The sequence below is a fragment of the Gopherus evgoodei genome, chromosome 22 (assembly GCF_007399415.2).
Source record: "Gopherus evgoodei ecotype Sinaloan lineage chromosome 22, rGopEvg1_v1.p, whole genome shotgun sequence".
Classification (NCBI taxonomy): Eukaryota; Metazoa; Chordata; order Testudines; family Testudinidae; genus Gopherus; species Gopherus evgoodei.
Window position 1 is genome coordinate 2494689 of NC_044343.1, and position 23197 is coordinate 2517885.

The window sequence follows — 23197 nt, forward strand, 5'->3', positions numbered from 1 at the left end:
ACAGCATACTAGATTGCTGGGTCCATCCCTCCTGCCATGCTGGCGTGTTCAGGATGTCTAGCGACAGTCAGCTTTCCTGGTAGGCTTTGGTCCTAGCCACTAATGGCCACGTCCTGAATACAGGCACTGGGTGAACGCTGTGGGCTCCGTGAGCTGCCCCAGGATGAAGGATCAGTCCTGGGAGAAGCAAGGCGTGAGAGGGGAAGCAGAGCGAGGTGGAAGGTCTCTCCATCCTGACATGGGAGAGGTTCCAGGTACACAAGAGCAGCATCTTTCTTAGGCCTGTGGCTGCTGTCTGCTTATAAATCTTGTGATTTATAGAGGACTGCAGAGTGCAATTAGCAGGGTGTTAATTAGCCTCGCTCATAATCTTAATTGATCCTGGAAGGGGAGGGAGTGCAGAGGACATGTCAGCATGTGTGGAATGCCACCTTGTATCCTAGGGTCTCCTAAGAGCTCCCTGGAGCACAGAATAAGCCTCTGGCCTGGAGAGAGCCCCACTGCCTCCGACCTGCACTGAGACACCCCTGCCCTTGTAGGCCTGAGACTCAGGAGTTCAATCCCTATGGCCCACAATAGGCAGTCTGATCTCTCCTTAGCCTGCCAGCAAAGGGGGCCCAGCAATGTGGACACGTGGGGTGGCCCAGAGGTGTGTCCTGAGGGTCAGGGCTGGTTGCCAACTGCAACATTTGTGCCCTCACCCTGAGGCTGTGGATGGGCTGGTGAAAGTTCCTTCTGCTTTGTGGATCTAGTGGCCTGGGCATGCTGCTTTTTCAGAAAGCTCTGGCTGGTCATTTCACTGCAAGTCCCAGTCTCGGCTCTTCCTGCCTTTGGTGCTTGGAGCTTGCGCTCAAAAGCTTTTGGCTCCCTCTTGAGGTCTTTCCTGTCTCTAGATCGAGAGCCAGCAGATCACGGAGATAAATCAACAAGATGAAGACAGCCAAGATGCCTGGTAGGGGCCCCTCACTGCTGGGCGTTGTCCCCCGAGAAGTGAGCTAACCAAATGTTTGGCCTTAACCCACCTCGAAAGAGGCACGGACTCAGAATAGGGAAGCAGGTTTTCATGCACCATAGAGGGCAGGGGGGTAGAAAAGGGGCTGATCCAGAAAGGAGGGGAGAGTCAATAGCAGACTGTGGTGCTTATAGTTAGTAAGACAAACTCATCTCTGCCGTTCAATCAGGTGCAGCTCCACTGACTCCGATGGAGTTGCACTTGTTTACTTCAGGCGCCTATCGGGACCGGCTATGGAGTAGCCCAGCTACACACTAGCTGGTCCGTCCCCCTGGATTGTTCTACACACAGTGTTCTCAGCCTTGGCCAAACCCAGAAGAACTCAGACAACATCTCATTTACACGCTCCCTTTGGGGGGCGCTCTCTGTGCCGAAATGACCCGGAGCCTCTCGGTCGTCGCCTTTCTTTGCCAGAGGGGTCTGTGACCTGTGTCTGAACTGTGCAAGAGAAGCAGCACAGCTAAAGTCAGAAAGGAGTGAATCTGATTGACTACTGGTCACTTTGTTAAACCCTCCCTCCCATGGGCTGCTGGACGATGGGCTGTTAACTGGGACAGTGATGGAGTAAATCTCAGCGCAGCCCAGGGGCACCAGAGTCTCTGTGTTCCAAAAAATATTCCCAAATCTGCCAGGCTTCTCCAGACAGACTCAGAGGCTCTGCTCACATCTTGCCACTGACTGTCCTCTGCCTGGTGCAAGAGGCAGATGGCAGTGAAGGGGATGGGAAATAAATGGCACAGGCTTATCGGTCCATGACCCTGGGCCACGTTACAATAACACAGGCCAAGGAGCTGAAATCCCCCAGGGCAAAAATGTTGGGTGGTCTGGAAATTAACAGGAGCTAAAACAGACTTCCTGCCAAAGCCAGCAGGCTGGCTTCCAGCACAGCCTATGTACCTTATTTTTGCTGGGCAGAGGTGGAAAGAGGCAGGCTGGTACCATACTACCCACCCAGGTGAGACCAATTCCACAGTGATACCATTAGTAGCATTGTTGCCTCTCTACTAGGTCATCACGGGTTCAAATCTCTCACAAAGACTGAGGCTCAGACCCAAAAACTGATGGCACAATGCAAGCCGTGGCTTTGTGCAGGCACAGACACACAGGGCTGGAAGTGGCCTTGAGAGGCCATCAATGTCTATATCGCCTGAAATGAACAGTGTGACCAGCTTGTCTGACTGCCTGCAGAACCTGGGCCTTCCCTGGATTAATCCCTGTTTGAACCAGAGCAGATTGTTTAGAAAAACATCCCAACCAGATTTAAAAAGTATCAGTGATGGAGAATCCACCACAGCTCTTGGTAAGTTGTTCCAATGATTCATTACCCTCACTGTTGAAAATTACTAGCTTCAACTTCCAGCTACTGGAGCTCGTTAGACCTTTGTCTGCAGAACCGAAGAGCCCATTGTCAAATTGTGTTCCTCCTGCAGGTACTTACAGACTTTGATCAAGTCACCCCTTGGCCTTCTCTTTATGAAACTAAATAGATCTAGCTCCCTGAATTTATCACTATACTGCATTACACTGAGTTCTCTCCCTGTCTCTGGTGGGTTACCTGCATGGACAGAGTGATTCTGTGGTACATTTAGAAAAGAGTCAGGGACAAGCCCAGAGTCCCAGCCAATGTTCCCCCTCTCAGTAAAGCATGATCCAATGTTGTGTGTGAGATGTCGCTGGGCCCACAATGGTTGCTGCCTTTGGCCGCAGCCACTCGCCTACTCCTTGCACAGGCAGTACATAGAATCTGAAAGGCACTAGGCCTGATTCTGCCCTATACCACGAGTAGTCACTTGCACCAGTGTAACATGTGGCCACCCTGATTCACTAGCGTTTTGCTCTTGTGTAAGTGACTACACCAGAAACAGGCCTCCCCCGCACACACTCTCATATACAATCCTATTCTTTCAGCAGGTGAACAGGGTACTGACACATCAGATGTTACTGCAGCATAGTTCCATCCTGGCATACGAGCCAGATCACTGCAGCTTCAAGGGGAGAGGTTTCAAATGGAGGCAGCTTGGACAGGCCCTGTGTAAGTCAGATGATGGATGATGCTAGGAAACTAGGCTGCCTACAGACCTACAGACCCAGAGTCAGGCCGCCTAAAAGGTGGAGGGTTCGTGACAAGTATCTAAGCAGCAAGTGTCTTCCTTGGCATGTCTTCAACCCGTGGGCATAACATGATGCCAGGACAATAACAATGATTGAACCCCCAGCCTTAGAACAACACGTCCTCTGCAGATTGATTCGGAGACCAACACGGCCTAGTGGTGCAAAGAAAGGAGTGGGTGCATACCACACTCCAGCACACCCGCTCCCCACACTGACTCCGTCAGTGGCCTTGGACTCATCTCATAACGTCTCTGCCTCAGTTTCCCTATTTTATAAAACGGCCCATCCCCCAGCAATGCTAATATTTGTTACACACGCTGAAGAAGTCAAGTGGGAAGTATTTATGCTAGTTATTTCCTGAGCTAGGATTTACAGAGGATCCTTTTATGAATGAAAGAACTTTGGCCAGGGCAGATGTCTCCCTGTAACCAGCATTTTGGGTATCCCCGCTCTATGTCCAGGTACTTCTCTGGCCCCCATCACCAGAGTAGGTGAGCCCCTTGCAATCTTTAAGGTATTGATCCTCCCAACAGCTTTTGATATCCCCGTTGTACAGATGGGACCTGGGACACCATGAGACTTGCCCAAGATCACACAAGAAGTCTGGGGCAGAGCAGGGAATCTGAACACCCAGGCTAAGCATCCCACCATCCTTCCTGCTTATTCAGCATTCCAGTGGTTCATGACTCAGATCACGTGGATTCTGCTCAGTCTGAGTCACTGGAATATGTTTGCATGTGTTTTTAGGGATCACACAACAGGAAGACGAGCTTCACCCCCCCATGAGACACAACCCCGCAGAACCAGGACCATGGATCTGTTTCTGGGACCAGCCAAAACTCCTGGTGAGCTATGGTCAATAAAAACATCCCCCTCTCCGCTGAAGGGTCAGCCTTGCTAGGAGGAGCGATGCTTTCATACTGAAGAATGTGATTCCCTGGGAGCGTCAGCCAGGAGGGCTATCCCAAGGGGAAAGGCACTGCTGCTTCTCAGAGATATTTATATGAGATGGCAAACCCCTGTCAGCTCTAGTGGGCCTTTTGTTGAGTGAACACCAACATCCAGACTTGTCGTTTCTTAGCCTTGCTGCTCAGTGATGTATCTTGAGGGCTCTCTTCCCTTGTTTGCTCCTGATATTTTTAATAGACTAGGAATAATACCCCAGGCTGCATGCAGCAGCAAGAAGAGATGCCTGTCTAGGATCTGATTTTCAAAAGAACCTAAGCATGAGTCCCACTGAGAGTCACCATACTCCTAAACCTCCTGGGCACATTGGAAAATCCCCCTGCTGTCGAGTGCAAAGTGGCCACAAACAGGTGCGAGAGTAGGCAGCAAAGCACTGGATGTGGTACTGCAAAGAAGTCCAAATTAAATGCACCAGACTCTTGGAGAGTCATAGAATTGTAGGACTGGAATGGACCTCGACAGGCTATCTAGTCCAGTCCCCTGCACTCAAGGCAGGACTAAGGATTATCTAGACCAGCGGTTCCCAAACTGTGTTCCACGGAACACTGGTGTTCTGCACGATGTGAATAGGTGTCCCGTGAAAGACTCTTGCACTTGATTTTTGTACTACTTTATACACGCTTTCCAGTTAGAAATTGTTAGTTCAAGTTATTTTAAATTTGTATTGTTGCTTTGTTTTATAAAATCAAATATATTTGAGCATAAATAACACAATTTTTTACTTGAAAACCAAACGACTACAAAGTAATATTATAAGTGTTCAGTAATAGGCTAAAAAGTGTTCCATGGTCAAAAAAGTTTGGGAAACGCTGATCTAGACCATCCCTGACAGCTGTTTGTCTAACCTGCTCTTAAAAATCTCCAACCATGGAGATTCTACAACCTCCCTAGGCAATTTATTCCAGTGCTGAACGAGGTGGAAATCGCTGTGGGCACAGCAGAAAAAGCAAGTAGGAGGAGAGCATGGGGAAAATCAGAAGTCACAAATATACAGAGAGTCAGTCTTCATTATACACATCCAAGGGCTAACACAACAGGCATCCACACAGCAAGAGTCAGGCTCTGTCACACCCTGTGTCACAACAGCTGGTCACAGCCACATCTCATGGGACAGGAGTCGCAATTGCTGCCTCAATGATTTCCCCTGTGCAAAGGGTTGCTGTTCCTTATGGCGATCCAGACTGCCAGGTAAATGACAGAGCTTGGATACTGTGGTGATTCTGGCTATATAAATATCTAGGTCAGTTCATGCTTAGGAGAACGCGTGTGTCCATTGCTGCAGCATCCAAAGGGCAACTCCCATCTTTTCAGGTGCTGTGTATTTATACCCGCTCCTGTATTTTCCACTCCAGGCATCTGATGAAGTGGGTTTTAGCCTACAAAAGCTTATGCCCAAATAAATTTGTTAGTCTCTAAGGTGCTACAAGGACTCCTCGTTGTTTTTGCTGATACAGACTAACATGGCTACCACTCTGAAACAAGCAAAGGGTTACTGGCATTTCTATTAAAGGGGAGGGATAGGGGCAGTCAGCATCCCTGATTTGTATGTCCTCCCAAAGAGCTGTGTGCACAGATGCCTCTGTGCGGTGCTGCGCAACTTTCAGCCATTTCACCTGCCCGGCTGGGAGCACGTGAGACCCTTTGGGGCTATGGCCACTGGCGTATCATAGGTGACCCTGCTCTTCACATGTGCACTCTTGACTGGGCAGCTAATGGCTGAACCCACCTCTGTTTCTACACCTGCACCAACAGCTTCCAGTTAATCTGTAACAGGAATGCAGCACCAGAGCGCTGAACATGGCTCACCTCGTGTTCTTCATGTTCATTTGCAATTAACACCTTGTACAAAGGGGACTAGGTGGGAAGGGAGAAAAAGATTGAGAAAAACAGACACAAACCAAAGCAGTCTAGAGTCCCCTTCCCTTGCATTAGGGCGCAGTCTAATCTGCAGGCATCTCATCTGCATGGAGTAGGAAGGGATGGGGGACTGACAAGAGTATTTACTCAGTTGCTATGGGGACCTGCAAAAAATGCCCCCCTTGGAGTGAAATCCTCACATGTAGTGGGGACAGAGGGCAGGCGGAAAGGTCTCGGCGCTGCTGAGCAAGGCAAATAGACCATCGTAATGTATTAAGCACAAGATCATGCAAACCATGGGAAAAGAGAGAGGAGGGAACCCATTTCCAGAATCCCTCTATGCTTTCATTCCGCATTCTAACAGAGCAGCTTGAAGTGCTGGGGGATTTGGTGAACGACAGGGCAGGCAAATCCGTTTAGATCAAATAACCAGCACCCCAAAGCTGCCGTTGAAACTCACAGGAAGCATGAGACCTTTGATTGCTGCTATTGCTCCTGTCTCTGTGTTTCCAGGTTCTGAGCAGGCCCACAAACAGTGGAACCTCATGAGACCGGCCCAGCCAAAAGCCCTGGGAATCTCCCCACAGCCTCTCTCCTTGTCACATGTCTAGCCTGGCTTTTGCAGTGCCAGGCGGCTTGAAGGGGTCAGTAAAACAGTGGAATTCCTGAATCCAAACACCCAATCCCCCCAGTCTTTATCGATTGACCCACTCTGCCTGCTCCCTTCTGCACCCTTCCCCATGTCTGGTGCTGCTTCTACACCCGTGCGGCTGCTGCTGTGGGGCAGGAAGGCCATGCAGGAACATACACAGTACAGGCAAGGGCCACTGCTAAAAATACAACGAGCAAAGGAAAATGGTATTTATAGAGCCACTGACTCTGGAGAAGTCCCTGCTACCTCGATAGCCTCAGTTCCTTCCAGTTGCCCCCTACTGAACATAATGGGCTGTGGCTTTCTTAATGCTTCATTTGGACACATGGAAGAACAATACATACACCTGCAGGGAAGCAGACATGGAAATAGTGGCTTAACCCTCAGTTCCTCCTGAAGTAGCTGTTAATATCTGCAGGAACTGGATATCCTTTGTCCCAAGTATTACCTACAGAACCACCCACCCAGGCATGGAACATCCCTGACCAAGTTCCCATTTGAATAACCCAGATCTGTTTCTAATTTCCCTCTGGAGCTTGACATATATGTTGTATTAATCCTTTCCGTTTCTAAATGACACTGAAGTGTCACTGCGAGCTATTAGGCAGCTGCCATGTTCCTCCCCAGAGATGGCTGCATTTTAGCCCTTAACCAACCAAAACATGTTCAAGATCATAGAAGCTTTGCCTGATTGTGGACTGCAGAATGGAGCCCATAGCTTGCAAAGTGCTTTGAGATCTTCCTGATAAATTCAGGAGCCCAGGGTGACTGACTACCAACGGAAGGCGGATTAGGCTATTGTGTTGTTATTAGGCTGCCTATAATGTAGGCAGGACAGATTTCCCATTCCTCCTCCCCAGGACTAGATATCACCCCGTGCCCACTGGGGCTGTTTACTCACAGGCACTTAGCTATACAGAAGTGCTGAGCCTCGACCTGCGAGTTATGTTAATGGGGCTGATCCAAGTCCTTGATGAACTTGAGCATTTTCTCACCGTACAGGAAGTCAGGGTTAGCTGAGTCGCCATGGGAACAGTAGGGGAAAAGTGTGGACAAGATGAGACTTCGGAGAGAAGCTTAAGGGCTGCGCAAAGAGCCACACGAGAAGAACATGAGAGGAAGAGAGGAGCTGGAGATGCCACTGTGCAGGCAGCACAGGTCCAAGTGGCAGCCTGGACAGCCGAATATCATCTCTCTCCTCCCACTTCAACACAGAAAGGCACATGGGTCCTCAGCTGATGCAAATCCACATTGCTCTCGTGAAGCCAACAGATCTTTCCCGATTTATCCTCCTAAGGATCCGGCCCATTATAGATCAAACAAACCAACCAAAGGTAACACTGACCTCAATTCCTACAGGCCAAAGGTTCTTGATGCTGCCTTCTGGCTAAATTACATGAAAGGCTCTGGGCCTGAGTCTGACCTTAGACCAATGGGACTCCACTGACTTTAATGGAGTTACTCCTGGTGAACCAGGTCCGAATTCTTCTTCACTAGTCAGGAACAAACCATAGGGCTCCGTTGAAGACTCTGCTCCTCCAAGGCCAGGTTTTCAAGAGCTCCGCACTCAGCAGCTCCCACTGAGCCACCAAGAGCCGGATTTGTGGAAGAGCCCAGTGCACGGGCTAAATAGGTGCCAAATCCTAATCTACGAGACCTGATCCAAAGCCTGTTGAAATCAATGGGAAACTTTTCCTGGACTTCAATGAGTTTTGGATCAAGAGCCTGTAGGAGTTTGGCACAAGATTCGTAGTTGGTGTAAATCAACATACCTCTTTCCAGAGTTATGCTGATTTACATCAGCTCTGAATCTGGCCCTTGCTTTTTACAAACGAAGGGCTCTGTTCTGCTGTCTGTGACGCTGCTGTCAAACAGAAGTGACTCGGCTAAACTGGACAGGACTACAGCACTGTAAAAGTGGGGTAACTGAGAGCAGATACTGGGTCCCAAAATGAAAGGGCCCATCAAGAACATTCCAGCCTTATTCCTTTTTTTAAGGAAACAAACAAACCTTTCTGCAAAACAGATTTTCACCAACAGCTGTATCCTGGCTGGATTGAAACAAAATTAAAAGGCAGAGAGGGGAAGTGCAGAGCTAGCTGGATCTTTCAACACAGATTCTGTCCAGGTCCCCCTTGAAAACACCAGCTTTTCTTTCCAGGCAGCTAGCTGTGCTGGGCAGACTTGGAGTGAAATTGAGCAGACGCAAACTGCCCACAAGGAGGGGCAGGCAGCCCTCGCTCCCGGGCTGGAGAAAACGCCTCCTTTGCGCAGGGCGCTTAGCTCCATCGCCAGGAAAGTTTGAAATCCCTAATTAATAGAAACATCACGTGGGCAGAGGTGTGCGCCGGCGAGAGACAAGCTCCAGTGTGCGATTAGCACCATCGGGCTCCTCTGGCGGGTGAGACCCAGCTCAGCCCAGCTCCTCCCGGGACAGCTCCGGGCTCTGCAGCCGGCGCTCTCCGGTCCCCGCGGCTCGGCTCGGGGAGAGGCAGGGGGCTAGCAGGGAGCAGAAAGTTTAGCACAACTTTTTGGGAGCCTCTTTTATCCGCCCCCCCGAACCCCCAGCTCTGCTCCCCGCGATGCCCTCCCCCTACACCCAGCGCTCCCTGGCCATGCTGCTGCTCTTCGGCACGCTGGCGGCCCTCATGGCGGTGCTCGCCTCCATCCTCATCTTCCAGCTCCAGGCAGGCCGGGCCCAGGCCGGCCCCCCCAGCGCCGTCTCGGAGCGGGTGGCGGGTGTGCTGCTGCCGGTCTCGGCCGTGCTGGCCGCCCTGTGCCTGGTGCTCAACATCAGCTGCCTCCTGCTCTGCCTGCTGCACAGCTACTTCAGCGCCGAGGCGTGCCGGGGAGCCGCGGAGCCGGACAGGTGAGCAGGGGAGGATGGCCCTGGCTGGGGCGCATCGCAGGATCCAGGGGGGCGGGGAGCATCTTGGGTCCAGGCCCCAGGGCTCTGTCCCCTGCCGGGGGAACCCTGTGCACAGAGCCTGTGGCTCCCGGAGGAATTGAACCCCTGGCGCTCGAGGGTCTGGGGTCTGCATGGTCACTCTCCCCGTGCCAGCCCCCTGCCCCCGGGGAACTCTGCATGTGGAACCCCTGGAGGAGCTGACCTGCTGAGGACTGTTTAAAGGCTCCCAGATTGCCCGGGATAAGTGTGCAGAGAGGAGGGGCAGGAGGACTCAAATAAGTTCCAGACCTCCCTTGGCAAGGATTAATGGGAGATCTGCCCCCTCCAGCCATTGCACCAACCTCCTCTGCAGTTCATGCAACTCCTGCATGGTGCAAAGTCCCACCAAGAGCCCTTTCAGCTGAGCACTGCCAGGCCTGGGACCCTGCTGTCTCCCACTCGCCCACAATCCACCCATGCAGTTCCCATTCCCTGGCCCAGGGCTCAGGAGACCTGGGTTCCAACTCCCTGTTCTGACACTGACACCCTGGGCAAATCACTGGAGCTCTGCCTCGGTTTCCCCATTTTATAATGGGGATCCCAGCTCTGCTCTGCCTTATAGGCATGCATAGAGATGGGGGCCAGAAAAGCTCCTGGATGAACTACATTGCTTAGCATCATTATTAGCTACCTGACTATGCCAACATTCATCTTCTGAGTGTCTGGCTGTGGACTCTAACTGATTTAATTTCATGTGTGTGTATTTGTGCTTAGCCACTTTTATTGACTACCAGAGCAAATGTACAGCTGCCTTTACATCTGGTTACATTAACACAGTATTTAACTCCCCCAACACTTGCATAAATACCCAGGGCCAGATGCTCAGCTGGTGCACATTAGTGTCACTCCGTTGACTTCAGTGGAGGGATGCCAACTGAAACCAGCTGAGGATCTAGCTCGAAATATGTAATCCAGTCTTTAGCCAGCAATGCTTGCCTGAGAGATACAGCACTGGAGCATCAGCAGGAAGCTAGAGGAGACATTAGCACACACAGTCCATCCCTGGTAGACTGCGGGAGGGGGGCAATACATTAGCTGAGCACTGGCTATTTTAACCTTCTATAGTGCTTTTCACTGGAGGAGCTCACAGCACTTTTAGCACATCCGTGAACCGAGGCATCCAAGACCTTAAATGCTATTAGATTTGTTTTGCAGGGAAACGGAGGCACCAAGATTAACTGGCATGGCCTGAGGTCACAGAGTGAGCCAGTGGCAGAGAACCCAGGAGTCCTGGCTGGTCGTCCCAGGCCCACTGACTGCTAGCAGTGGCTCACTTTTGCTCCTCTTCTGTGTTTCTAGCTGCTGTGGCTGGCTCACTCGCAGTCAAGAGCCTAGGCACCTGTAGAAGCAGCTGGACAATGAGGGAGCCCAGCCAGCTCTCCGGGCACCACAGCTTCAAAACCACTGACACAGAAGATATTTTAGGGTGAATATCCCTCCTCCTCCCCACACCTCACACCCACAACTAACGCTGCAATTCATTAGCATCCCAGATACTTAGCAGATTCTATAATAGGAAGTGCAAAGTCAGAAAAGAAGGCCAGCTGGCCAGATCCTGCATCTGTTTACCCCAGCTAGAGATCTGGCCCAAAATTCTGTTCTTCTTTGCAGTGCTTACAAGTCGTCCCCCTGCCCCTCCTACTTTTAGGAATTGGCAAGCTGGATTCTCTTGATTGGTGTCTGGGTGTTTTTAAAGGTGACCTGCACAGGAATACGACGCAAGACCCCAAATCATTAACCCAGAGACACATGTTGACTTAATAACTGCCAGCACATTTACACCTGCAAAACCATGTCTGAACACTGCCTGCCTGGGTTCACTGCGTCCCCTGCATGGCTGATGCAGGGCTGGTTAGGGCCAAACACACGCACCTCACCTTGGGTGGGAAGTGAAAAGGGAAAGCGATTTGCAAATATTTGGTTTGAAAATTTATCAAGGTCAGATGACGTCCGCACGTACAGGCCTCTCGGTGTAACTAACACCACGGACTTCAGTGGATTCACACTAGGGATCAATTGGACTAGAGCTGAGTGAAATTAAGAATTTCCATCCTGCGGGAAATTCCAATATTTCAACATTTTGTTTTCATCCTACAGCGACACAAAATGTTAAATATCTACATTTTTCATGGAATGAAGAATTTCAAAAAAGGTCAATTTGAAAATGACAAAATATTTTGTTTTGGCCTTTCCGATCAAAATGAAACACTGACATTTCTCGAATCAAAATGTTTTGTTGTGGATTGTTACACCTGGAGTCTGTTGAATGTTAAACTTCATTTCCTTGTGGGGGCACATTGCCTCATGGGAGTTGTAGTTCAGAAGCCACATGGCTCCACTCTGCCCTGTGGGCCAGGCTCCCTTGCTAGATTACATCTCCCAGCCTGCGCCTGCAGCCACATGACTTGTGCTGGATCATACTGATGAGTTGGAGGGAAACCTGCATCGCATTGTGGAATATGTAGTTGGACCAGGGAGTCCAGCCCATAGCAAACAATGGGACCCAAATTACAACTTGTATATGGCAAAATGCACAACAGGGAAGTAGAGTTTAATGTTGAACTGATGAAAAACTAAACATTTTGGGTGAGTTCAACAATCCAAACATATTTCAGTTTGGGTCCAACCAACCCAAACCAAAACTTAATTTGACTTTCCCAACAGAAAACTGAATAACTTCTGCAAAACCAAAATTTTCCTGTTGAAAAGTCTGATTTTACATCAACCACTTTTCCACTGGAAAAATCACTGATGGCAAAATTCCCGACCAACTGTAAATTTGACCCAGCACCTAATACTGAGTTCAGATCTTAAAAGTTTTATTTATTTTCGAAGCTCTGCAATTCACCTTTGAAATCCCCCATTAAAACTGGAACAGGTCAATCAGCTAATTAGATAGCTAAATGCAAGGGCATGCATCTAGGTGTGGAGAATGCAGGTCACACTTCCAGGATTGGCGGCTGTATTTTGAAAAGCGGTGATTCGTTAATGGATTCAGAGGTCGGGGCAAATAACCAGCTGAACATGAGCTTGCAATGCAATGTGGTGGCTAGGAGAGCAAGTACAGTCCTAGAATGGAAACGCACGACAATGTTGAGTGGATGTAGGCAGATGTTCTTACCCTTGGGTACGGCATTGACAAGAGCGGTTCTGATGTCCACTCTTTAGGGAGAAAGTTGGAAAGGGTTCAGAAAAGAGCTACAAGAACAATACGAGGTCTAGAAAACCTGCCTCACAGAGAGAGACAAAAGAAGTCCAGTTTACCAAAGAGGAGGTTGAGGTGACTTGATCAGAATCTATAATGGGAAGATTTCTGATAGCAGAAGGGTCTTGACTCTAGCAAAGGCAGAACAAGATCCAATGGCTGGAAGCTGAAGCTAGATAACTTCAGACTAGGAATAAGGTGCCCAATTTGTACAGTGTGGGTAATCTTAGAAACATACAAATGTCGGCCTGGAAGGGGCCTCGAGAGATCATCACGTCCAACCCCCTGCACTGAGGCAGAACCAAGTAACCCGAGACCATCCAGTGACAAGTGTTTGTCCAACCTATTCTAAAAAATCTCCAATGACAGAGATTCCACAATCTCCCTCGGAAGCCTGTTTCAGAGTTTAACTACCTTCATAGCTAGAAAGTTTGTCCTATTATCTAACCCAAATCTCCCTTGCTGCAGATGAAGCCCCTTATTTCTTATCTGACCTTCACTGAACCATTGAAACAGCTTCCCTACACCTCCAGATGTGGTGGAGTCTCCATGACTTGGGGATTGGCTGCCTTTCTAAAACAGATGCTCTAGCTCAACCAGCAGTTATAGGCCTGATGCAAAAAAAAGTGTGATGAGTGAAATTCTCTGGCCTGTGCTGTCAGGAGGCCAGACTCAATGATCCTAGCAGTCCCTTCTGGCTTTAAAATCTATTAATCACACTAAAATGTTCCTGAAGCAATTTGATCCTTGCTTATAGGGATCGAATGTCACTAGTGGGTAGAGGAGATGGAGACTCAGGACTCCTGGGTTCTACTCCCAGCTCTGCCACTGACTGACTGCGCGACCCTGGGCAAGTTACGTCCCCTTTCTGGGCCTCATCTCAGAAAGCTAAAGAACCCTATCAGCTTCCTCCCACACATGTGGCAAGGTTCAGTTAATTCCTGTTTGTGAAGATCTCTGGATGCTCCAGAAGAATCACGTCTTTATTGTAGGGCTACCAGTAAAGTGTACAGCCTAGTGCAAACAGCTCCCATTAAAGTGAGAGAGAGATGGTTGCAGGGTCATCGGAACCCAGCACCGGCTACCAGGATGAGTCTGTATCTAGTGTGCTGGTGGGAGAAGGAAGCAGGACTACACACAGCTGCTCATGTCTTGGGCACAGTAGGCAAGAGCTTTTGGGTCTGAGCAGAGCTGGTACCTCACCACCCCATTTGGTTGGTTTGCTGCAGTCACAGGCCATTCTGGTGACACAGACTGCCTGTTGTCCCACTGTTGCCGTCTGAACCCTGCTGGAGCAACGGGGGGAAGGGGGAGTTCTCCTACCCCTCACCAGCTCCAGTCCCAATTGCTCCAGTTGCTGTTCCTTGTTAAGCTCTGAGCTTGCCAGCCATAGCTCTCTGCCTTGTTTCTGCATAGGGGAGACCGAGTGCAACTGCTCAGGAAGAGCTGTGAGGGGAGGGCAGCCCTAGCTAACTGCAGGTGCATCTTGCACAGGGTTAAGCATCTAAAGGCAGGACCTCAGACAATGGAATCAGGGCACTCACCTGATCCCATGTCCCCCCGGGGCAGAATAATTCTCTTCAGCTGCAGACTGTGGTCTTGCTGTGAGGGGAAATGAAACAGATCCAAGCTGCACAGACCCATCCGAGCTCAGCAAACTGGGAATCAGGACTCCTGGGTTCTATTTTTAGCCCTGCCACTGAATCACCCTGTGGCCCTGGAGCAAGATTCTTCACCTCTTTGTGCCTCAGTTTCCCCGTTTGTGGAACAGGGACAGTAACTCTCTGTCTCACAAGTGGGATGAGAGACTTAATTAACTGATATTACTAAAGAGCTCTGAAATTCAAAGGGCTGAGGAAATTCAGAGGATGTTTCTGTGACCCTTCTAGCTGGACCCAGCCTGCTCCTAACACCAGATTACAGAAAGGTTCTGGATTTCCCTCTGTAAAAGTTGAGAATGTCCCAGGTTGTTTTCATTGTCAGTAATTTATTCTGAGCCCATGAGGGCAAAAGAACGGGGGGGGGGGAGGCTGGGCTATGATGATGCCATTCAGCAAAGGGCTTCCCACCTATGAGACAGCTGAAGCCAATGCACCAGAGGTGGTGACCTGGGATTTAGATCCATCCTCCAATCCAATCCCAGTGCTTGGGCCATGCACCTTGCTGACGCTGGGCCAGGCTCCAGGAAAGCCCCCCACAACCAATTTGACTTAAATAGTTTGTCCTAAATTAGCTTTCCCCCGCAACCCCGCACTTCTTAAGCAAGGTGAGAGTCTGTTATTGCTTCACCCTTCTGCTGCTGAGGGCATGGGCGTCCCTTGAGAGCTGAGTGGACTGGAGGACTGATGGGAGGCAGTGTGGTTAGAGCAGGGGTCTTGGAATCAGGACTCCTGGGTCCTGTTCTCTCTGCCACTCTTGCTGGGTGATCCTGAGCAAGTCACGTCACTTCTCTGTGCTTCAGTCTCCCCATCTCTAATGCGGGGGTTATACCCCTATGGGGGGGGGGCAGGGTTATGACACTCAAATAACGTTTGTTTACAAATTGCTTTGAGATCCTAAAGTGGAAAGTGCTGTTATGGTCTAAAAATTCCAGCCCATGAAGGGTTAATTCTCTCAGCCCCTCCACCCCCATTGACATGCGATTTGCTATTGTCTCCCCATGTTGAAGCTTGTGTTTTCATCCTGCCCATCCCCATCTCTGGGGGACAGCCCTATCCCCCAAGAGGAGCCGGGGCTCTGGTTTCATTAGGGGATCTGCTCACGTAGCAGGAGGCTTTCCCACATTGGGCCTGTCACGCTGTATTACTGCTCCGCGCTCAATAGCCCCAGCCTGCTCTAAACAAAGGCTGTTCCCCCTCCCCCACTGCTAATCCCCCAAATCATGTAATTAATAAAACAAAGTGGCTTCTCTTGCCCGATAATGAATGAGGAGCAGGAGCCTTTCCAAGTTCTATTAACAGCTCCTGACTGCAAACTCCCAGCACTAGGCAGGCCCAGACATCCCAGGAATTTGGCATAGAAAAGATCATGTGGCCTCCATCTCATTCACCTTGTAACCTCTCAGCCACGGGAAGGGCTGTTCCCTACAGGGGCCGTTCTAGGGACAGCGTTTGGAGGCTTTCCCCCCATTGCCTTTTTCATGCCCGCAAACCATAGGTAGCCAGATTCCGCAGAAAAGTATAGTGCAATTTTGGTCATGCTGGCCAGAGCCCTGGTGATGTTGCCTATCAGGTGGCTGGTCCTCAGGTGGACTTATCACTGCTTTCATCAGCTGCTGGCTAGAGGGCAGAGTTAAAGTCCCTTCCCTCTCGCTTGTTCCTTATGCAGTTACTCCAGATGCAAGCAGAGCTGTTACTCTTCTGCTTTCTCAGACTGGGGAGGAGGGGGAGGGGTACAGGGAGGAGGGGTGCACACCATAGGCTGACCAGCTCTTCCATGTCACGAGTTGTTAGGTCTCAAGTCAATTCCCAATGGACAGAGGTCCACATTACAAAAAGAACTGCCGCCATCAGCACTAACTGGCCCCTTTGCCACCAGTTTTTGAGGCAGGAGACTGAACTGCCCTTCAACTCCTGGGGCAGTTCCTCAGTGTCCAGGCCACCACACGCATTGCCAAGAAGGATGTGTGTGCGTGTACTGCTCAGAACAGAGTGCCGCTCCCCAGGGGTTGCCAACCCCTCCCTGTGTCAATCATTCCAAGAGCACAATCCGCCGCCTCTCTCTCCTGGATGAACTACACAATCCTTTCCTTGTCTCCTACAGAGACGGTTGTGCTGCAGCATCTTTCAACCACAACCTTTAACCACACTTACTCCTACAGCACTTTGTGCCCTTTTCCCACTGTGTCACCTCCTTTCATGACTACGTTCTGCTCTCACAATTAACAAGAGGCTGGCGTGCCAGCTTCCTTCGGTGATAATGGCCCATGAAGTCCCATAAGTGGAGCGCTGAGGTTCTGTAGGTCACCTCAGCTGTAATGAAGGGAACAAAATCTCTCAAGCAGCTTTCGCAGGGTGGACAAGAACAGCTACTGAATTCCTGCTCACTCGCATCTAGTGGCAGGGCTGCTGGCCAGTCTCAAGGGAGTCTTGCACTCGCAGAAACCATCCAGTGTCACAACTGGAACAAGCTGAATCTGTCAAGCGGAAGGGCTCAGACACTACCGGGAGGAGCATGGAATACATGCCTAGATAGGAGCTGACCTTTGATGTTTTATGTGCTGTTCAAAAAGAAGGCCAACCCCTTCCAAAATGTGCATCTAAATGAACACGGCTAGGATCTGAGCTAAGCAAAGCAATTCAGCACCGAGGATGAAAATGCAACCTGGCTTTGCTTAGTTCACTGCAGCAGCACGTCACCCTTTCATGCTTTTAAAGGGCGATGGACTTATGGACTAACATGCATCATCTTTGCTCTTTGTTTCTTGCAATAGTCTTTAAAATCGTTGAAATATTTCTCTCTCCCACCAGCCTTTTCCCTCTTTTCCAGCTTGCAGCCTCCTTAGGTTTATCTCCCTCCTTGCCGAACTACAGAGCTGAGAAAAACAAGCTCCTGCTTTGTTCACTTCTTTTATGTAGCTGCATCATCAGTGTTCGGAAAAGTGGTGGTGAATTTTGGCTCCCCCTGCCGGCTGGCTGAACCTCAAAAAGAGCGAACGCAGCATAGGCTCGTTTGTCAACTGGGGATTGTCTCTCTTTGGTTTTCATTTCTCAGCCAACAAAACAGTGAGTGGGGGAACAGGAAGGAAAGATATTGAAATGGAGACAACCTTGCCCCACCACAGTAGAACAACGGCCCAGGCAATCTTCTCCTCTTAGAGCTGCACAGCAGATCTGGGATTAGGGACTTGGCTCCCCCTGCACACGTAACGCTTCCAGCGACATCCGCATTCTGCGCCTGAAGAGACCGGAGTAGACAGCCCCAGGCACATTGCTGAGGGTAGAATTCGGCTCCCTAGGAGGCAAGGTTAGGGCTTAAAACGCACCTCGGCATCTCTGAGACACTCTAGAACTTGTAGCGAATGCACTTTTCACCCCAAGTCCCGATTTTGGACTGAGGAGCTTTACTGTGTGTAGAAACCCCGAGCCTGGGTCATCAAACTAGACCCAAACCCCAGTCTCTTAGATCGATTTGAATACTGGGGCCTTGGCATAGCAGCTCTGCGCTGCTTTACGGAGACTCAGCGAATATAAGATCTTAGGGTCACTAGGTGACAGTCAATCCCCTTGCAGGTCCAGGAAAGGCCTCTGCCATGGATCTCTCTGATCAGATTAAAACGATACTGCACTGGGATCAAGGCAGTGGGCATCACTAGATATTGCTCTATTTTACCACTGAAAACCTCCCACTGACGTGTTTCTCTCTCTTGTTTTGCAGAGCTGACTGGTTCCTGTTGGACAGCCGCATGATTCGGCATGTTGCCATTGGCTTGTTCTGCTGCGGTGTTTCCATCTATTTAGCAGGCAAGGATTTTCATTTCTCTGCAAGCACCGGGATCCCATTCCGCCGGGGGGTGGGCTAGACCCCATGCACTTCATCTAGGGTGTTCAGGCCCCTGCCTCCCCTGGTGCTTTGTAGGTTGCCTAACATCTATTTATAGGTCAGGCTGCAATGATCGCTTGTTTCCAAGCCGATGTCACCAGGTTCCTGAGTCCAGGTTTATTCCTGCAGTGGTGGGACTGGAATCCTGTTTGCAGCCTGGCTGCAGTGTATCTTCTAGCGAGCCCTTCAGCCAGCCACCCCTGAGCAGGACACCAGCCAGGGCTGTGCCGGGACTAGGGCCAGCTGGCTTCAATTCCCTGCTGTGCCGGAGGCTCCCTGCGTGACCCTGGGCTAGTCACTTAGGCCAGATCAAGGGGGATTAGATGCCTAACTACCTTTGAGGAACTGGGTTTTCATCTCTCTGGGCCCCACTTCCTATCTGTAGAGAAGGGATAAGAGTCTTGTTCTGGCTCATGGGAGGTTGTGAGGCGCTCAGATCCGGCACTAACAGGGGCCACAGCCGGACCTGCTGTGCAATCTTGGCCAAGACACTTAGCTTCTCTCTGCCTCAGTTTCTCCCTTTGATGAGGCCATAGCACTGAGAAAGGCGCAGAAGGTGGCTGTGATGTTTTGGGATTCGGGGGTGGGGGGAGAGGGACAATAGCAAGTAGCTTTAAAAGACTTTATTGTGACCTGGTTTTTATTAAAGTATCTCAAAAACTTGTTTTATGCAGGAGAAGCTGCAGCACAAGCCCTGGTAGGGAGGGATTCAAAGGCACAAGAAACAGAGCCCCCACCCCCCCCACATGCCTCTCCGCTGCGCTGGCTTTCTCCCGGAGATTGGTGGGGACAGCACACCTCCGTTCTCCCTGGAGTCTCTCATAGGGTGGCAGGGAAGATCAGCTGTAACGGGCAAGTCCCAAAACCCAGCCCTTGGCTTGACACAAACAGGGCGACTAGTCAATGAGCTAGGGGGATCTAGGGCCCTAGCTAGGGCCATGACATCTGCCCACGGAGATCACAGCCCTTCACTGGGCCTTTATACACCATGCGTGGCTAGTCACTTGTGGCTTTGGCTTCAGAAGCTTTTAAAAGAAGTCAGCAGCTCTCATCCCTGCATGTTCCCCGAGACAAGGCGTGTGGGCAGCGTCCTCTCTTGACACCCAGGCCATCCAATGCTGCAAGAAAATAGCAGAGAGCTCACTAGCAAGTGTCATCACTGATGGGCACCTTGGAGGCTCAATGTGGCACAGCCAGGACTCCCTCCAGGCGCCAGCACTGCGGAGAATCCCCCTCGCGCTGCCTCTAAGGGCAAAGGAATTGCCAGGCTGGATCAGGCAAGGTCCAGCTAATCTAGGTTCCCGTCTCCAACTGTGGCCGCTGCCAGCTGCTTCAAGGAAAGGTGTAAGAGTGCTGTGGGGGTGGGATAACCCAGACCCAGGGAAAGTCCCCTCCTGGATCTCTGATGAGCTGGATGCCAGGTTCCAGGGGCCAGGCTGTGGCTCTGTTAATGGAGCCCTTTCAGGAGTGGGGCACTCAGACACCTTTAAGATTTCAAAATAAAAAATTAAATCCAACTATTTAACAGGCAGCGTGGCCACAGCCAGACACCAGCTGCTGGTAAAGAATGAGCAGAGCAGCACAGAGGAAAAGCAAACACCAAGACCAGGAGAGCGGAGCACACAGGGATTAGTCACCGGTTAAGCCTCAGGAACGGGTACTGTGCATGCCTCAGTGAGTGGGGTTTTCCAAAGCACCCAGGTAAACAGGACTCATGTTCCTAACTCACTTAGGCCCAGATCCAAAAGGGAGATAGGCACCTAAATACCTTTGAGGACTGGAAACTTGGGCGCTTTTGAAAACACTCTCTCCCCACCCAGAAATGGGCCCTGTGGGTAAGTGAAGTCTGGAATCAAGGTTGTGAGGCAGTTGCAGTGTTGCAGAGCCAAGGAAACGGCTTTTGCTCAAATTGAGATGGGATGTTCAATCCAAACTGGACGTCCCTCCCTAACAGCTCGGCCCTTGCTCAGCCGCAAGAGGTGGGCTTGGCCCAGGACCCATTTTCCTTGTGTGTCAGGCGACTGGCCTTATCTCTGCCTTGCTCTCCTTCTCCTCCAGCTCTCTCCATCTACATGCTGCTGCTGTTTGGAATTGAGACTGGAATAACCAGCGCCTGCATCCTGTCCTCCGGGATCATCGTCCTGCTGATCATGGTGATGCACGCCTTCATCAGGGCCTCCCAAGCCTCCCGGCGCAGCCAGTCCGAGCTCTGCCGTACCCTCTACGAGAACGACTCCGCCCGGCACAGCGACACCCCGGCTAGTGATCTCAACAACAGCAAGAACGTGGCTGCAGCCCGCCCGCGGCCAGAGATCCACCGAGAGTTCTCCTACCCACCATACATAGAGCAGAAGCCCCACCTTACCTCACCAGCCAGAGGCAGCTTCACCTTGCCAGGACGCCATAGGCCACTGGCTGAGAAGGACAGCTGCAACCTGCCCCGGACACACAGGACGCTGTCGGCAGAGCCAGGCCTGCTGCAGGTAGAGGGCAAGCCCTGGAACAGCGTCACCCAGGAGATGAGGAATATTTTGTCACGGAAGCCAGCAGCCTCTGGGAAGGATTCAACTTTGGTGTGAAGGCTGGAGTGGGGACGTTTCATCCCAACACTGCCAAGATCTGCATTTCCCTTTAGCCCTTAACATGGGCCACTCTCTGCTCCGTCCCCAACTGAACAGCTGAGATACCTGCCCAGGAGCTCGACCAGATATTGGGCGAGGGGAAATCTACTGTCCCACCCAAATAAAAGGGACTTGGTGTCCCTCCTGCCCCGACTGCACTGAGATGGAGGGGCTTGAGAAGGGTGCAGAGTTTTATAATTGTATCTTACTCCTCCTGAAGCCTGGAGGATTATATCAGACCTCCCTCCTAGCTGGGCTGGGGCTGCCGTTAACCAGTTTAATGATCGTAGCAGGCAATTAGAGCTGGAAAGGTGGCTCTGGAAAAACTACAGCCTGCTGCATTCTGCCTCTTGCATCGCCCTCCTGTGAGTAAAGATCCTACCCTGGAAACTCAGGTGATGCAGGAGACAGAACTGGGGCCATGACAGCTCTGCAGGACGGAGAGTCATCAAACTGCAGGAAAGAGGGTGGGGTGAGTGGTAGAGTCACTTGTCTGATTAGAGCTGCACTTCAAAGTCCCCATCACCCCTTCCCTGCCGGGTCGGCGTGAGCTGGGAGGAGCAGACGGGAACTGGCTCCGCACGGCAAAATGCCATTAGTTGCGTGTCAGAAGAGGGCAAAAAAACAACAGCCAGTATCAGCCATAGGAGAGCGGCCATCCTGTGTGCTGCCTTCTCCCGCAGCCCAGTTCCCCTCTGCACTCCAAGGGTTTGTCCTTGCTGGTCCCTCTCCAGCCTGCTCCCGTTATTCCTTAGCTAGCGCTATGGCGGTTTAGACAGTTCACATGGAAGACTCGCTCCTCAACACAGCTGCTGTATGTTATGGTGAAGCAGAGATTGCTTCCACTCGGAGAGGAAAAACTAGGCACTGCTGGGAGGGGTAAAAGAAGATGCAGCTGGAGAGTTAGATTGAGAGAGAGGAGGTTGGAAGGTGGGGGTGGGGGGGCTGCTGCTCACTGACCTTACCTTGCCCAACGTTCCTTATCTCCAGGACTGGGCACAGACACAACTCAGTCAACAAGATCACTTCCTGTGGCAAAACCTTTGCTCCAGCATGAACCGCTGTGCCTGAACACTGGCAGCTGCTTCCTGCCAGAAACACGGCCCTGCATGTAAACACCAGCCTTTGTATTCACTTTTCCTTGGTCTTTAATTGCCTACAAAGGGCATTTGCAAGGAAACAAGATCTTTGTTCACCTGGCCCTACTGCTGGTTTCCCCACTGAAAAGGATAATCCTGGTGACAGTGCAGTGGGGGCTGCCAGGAGATTGGTGGTTATACAGCCTGGGCTAGGATTGACGGGGCTGGAGCAGGTGAAACAAGAGCCCTGTTTGGTGCAACTGCGCGGTTAGTACGAGAGAGAGAAATGCACAATAGGAAATAAAAATACAACAGATGGTGCTGGTTACTTTGAGACACACCCAGTTCTTTAAACGAAGTCTGATTCACCATTGTGTGACTTTCCCTGTTAGAACTCCACTGATTTCCAAACCCAACGAGGAGTCCCTGTGGCACCTTCGAGACTAACAAATTTATTTGGGCATAAGCTTTCGTAGGCTAGAACTCACTTCATCAGTTGCATGAAGTGGGACATACAGGAGCAGGTATAAATACATGAAAAGATGTGAGTTGCCTTCCCAAGTGTGAGGTCACTCTAACGAGACAATTCAATTGACAGCAGGAGACCAAGGGAGGAAAAATAACTTTTGAAGTGGTAATGAGAGTGGCCCATTTCAGACAGTTGACAAGAAGATGTGAGTAACAGTAGAGGGAAATTAGTATTGGAGAAATTAGGTTTAGGTTTTGTAATGACCCAACCACTCCCAGTCTTTATTCAGGACTCCTCGTTGTTTTTGCTGCTACAGACTAACAGTTGCCGCTCTGAAACCTGTCTCCAAGCAAGGCATTGATTTCCATGTGTTTTATACCAGGAGTCCGAGCACAGTGAACTGGCAATAAGTAAAATCAGGGTTTTTTAAAACCATGTTTCCTGCCCTGCCATCTGCAAGGTTTCTTCCAGGCTCCCCAAAGCAGCAGTGTGATTGATGTATTCTGACTCTTGGCTGTGTTACTCGTGTGCTAGCTTTAGGACAGCAATGGGTGCGGCATTGCAGAGAGCGAGTGAAGATGGAGACCACATTGCTGGATTAACAAACCTTGAGCATCACGCTATTAAAACACGGCTGTGTTCCTGAGCACACAGCAATGGCTAAAATACAGAGATTCTCTCTTTAAAGTGGGGTGTCATTGTGCGGGGTTATTCACCACTCTCGGGAAATGCCAGG

General features: G+C 50.6%; 2 protein-coding genes across 8 annotated transcripts in view; one reads left to right on the top strand and one right to left on the bottom strand.

Moving 5' to 3' along the window:
• The window catches only part of BORCS8 (BLOC-1 related complex subunit 8), a 78107-nt gene that overhangs the window by 40954 nt on the left and 13956 nt on the right, over nucleotides 1–23197 (bottom strand). For 2 of the 7 annotated variants that reach the window (XM_030540290.1, XM_030540291.1), the window contains one exon: nucleotides 18901–19410. The exons of 4 other annotated variants lie outside the window; for them this stretch is intronic. In XM_030540290.1, coding sequence (XP_030396150.1) covers nucleotides 19341–19410 — 70 coding nt within the window. In that variant the 3' untranslated portion in view covers nucleotides 18901–19340. One more of the 7 variants, XM_030540292.1, reaches the window with a different exon arrangement.
• TMEM221 (transmembrane protein 221) lies at nucleotides 9182–22615 on the top strand. The gene is made up of 3 exons (XM_030540296.1): nucleotides 9182–9468; nucleotides 18128–18213; nucleotides 20351–22615. The coding sequence occupies exons 1-3, from the start codon at nucleotides 9182–9184 to the stop codon at nucleotides 20869–20871; spliced, it is 894 nt and encodes a 297-aa protein (XP_030396156.1). The 3' UTR covers nucleotides 20872–22615.

Excerpts from the sequence above, each read along its gene's own strand:
- TMEM221 (XM_030540296.1), top strand. The coding sequence starts at position 9,182 with ATGCCCTCCCCCTACACCCAGCGCTCCCTGGCCATGCTGCTGCTCTTC. Across the intron at positions 9,469-18,127 it reads GGAGCCGCGGAGCCGGACAG|AGCTGACTGGTTCCTGTTGG; the intron begins GTGAGCAGGGGA and ends CTTGTTTTGCAG. Across the intron at positions 18,214-20,350 it reads TGTTTCCATCTATTTAGCAG|CTCTCTCCATCTACATGCTG; the intron begins GCAAGGATTTTC and ends CTTCTCCTCCAG.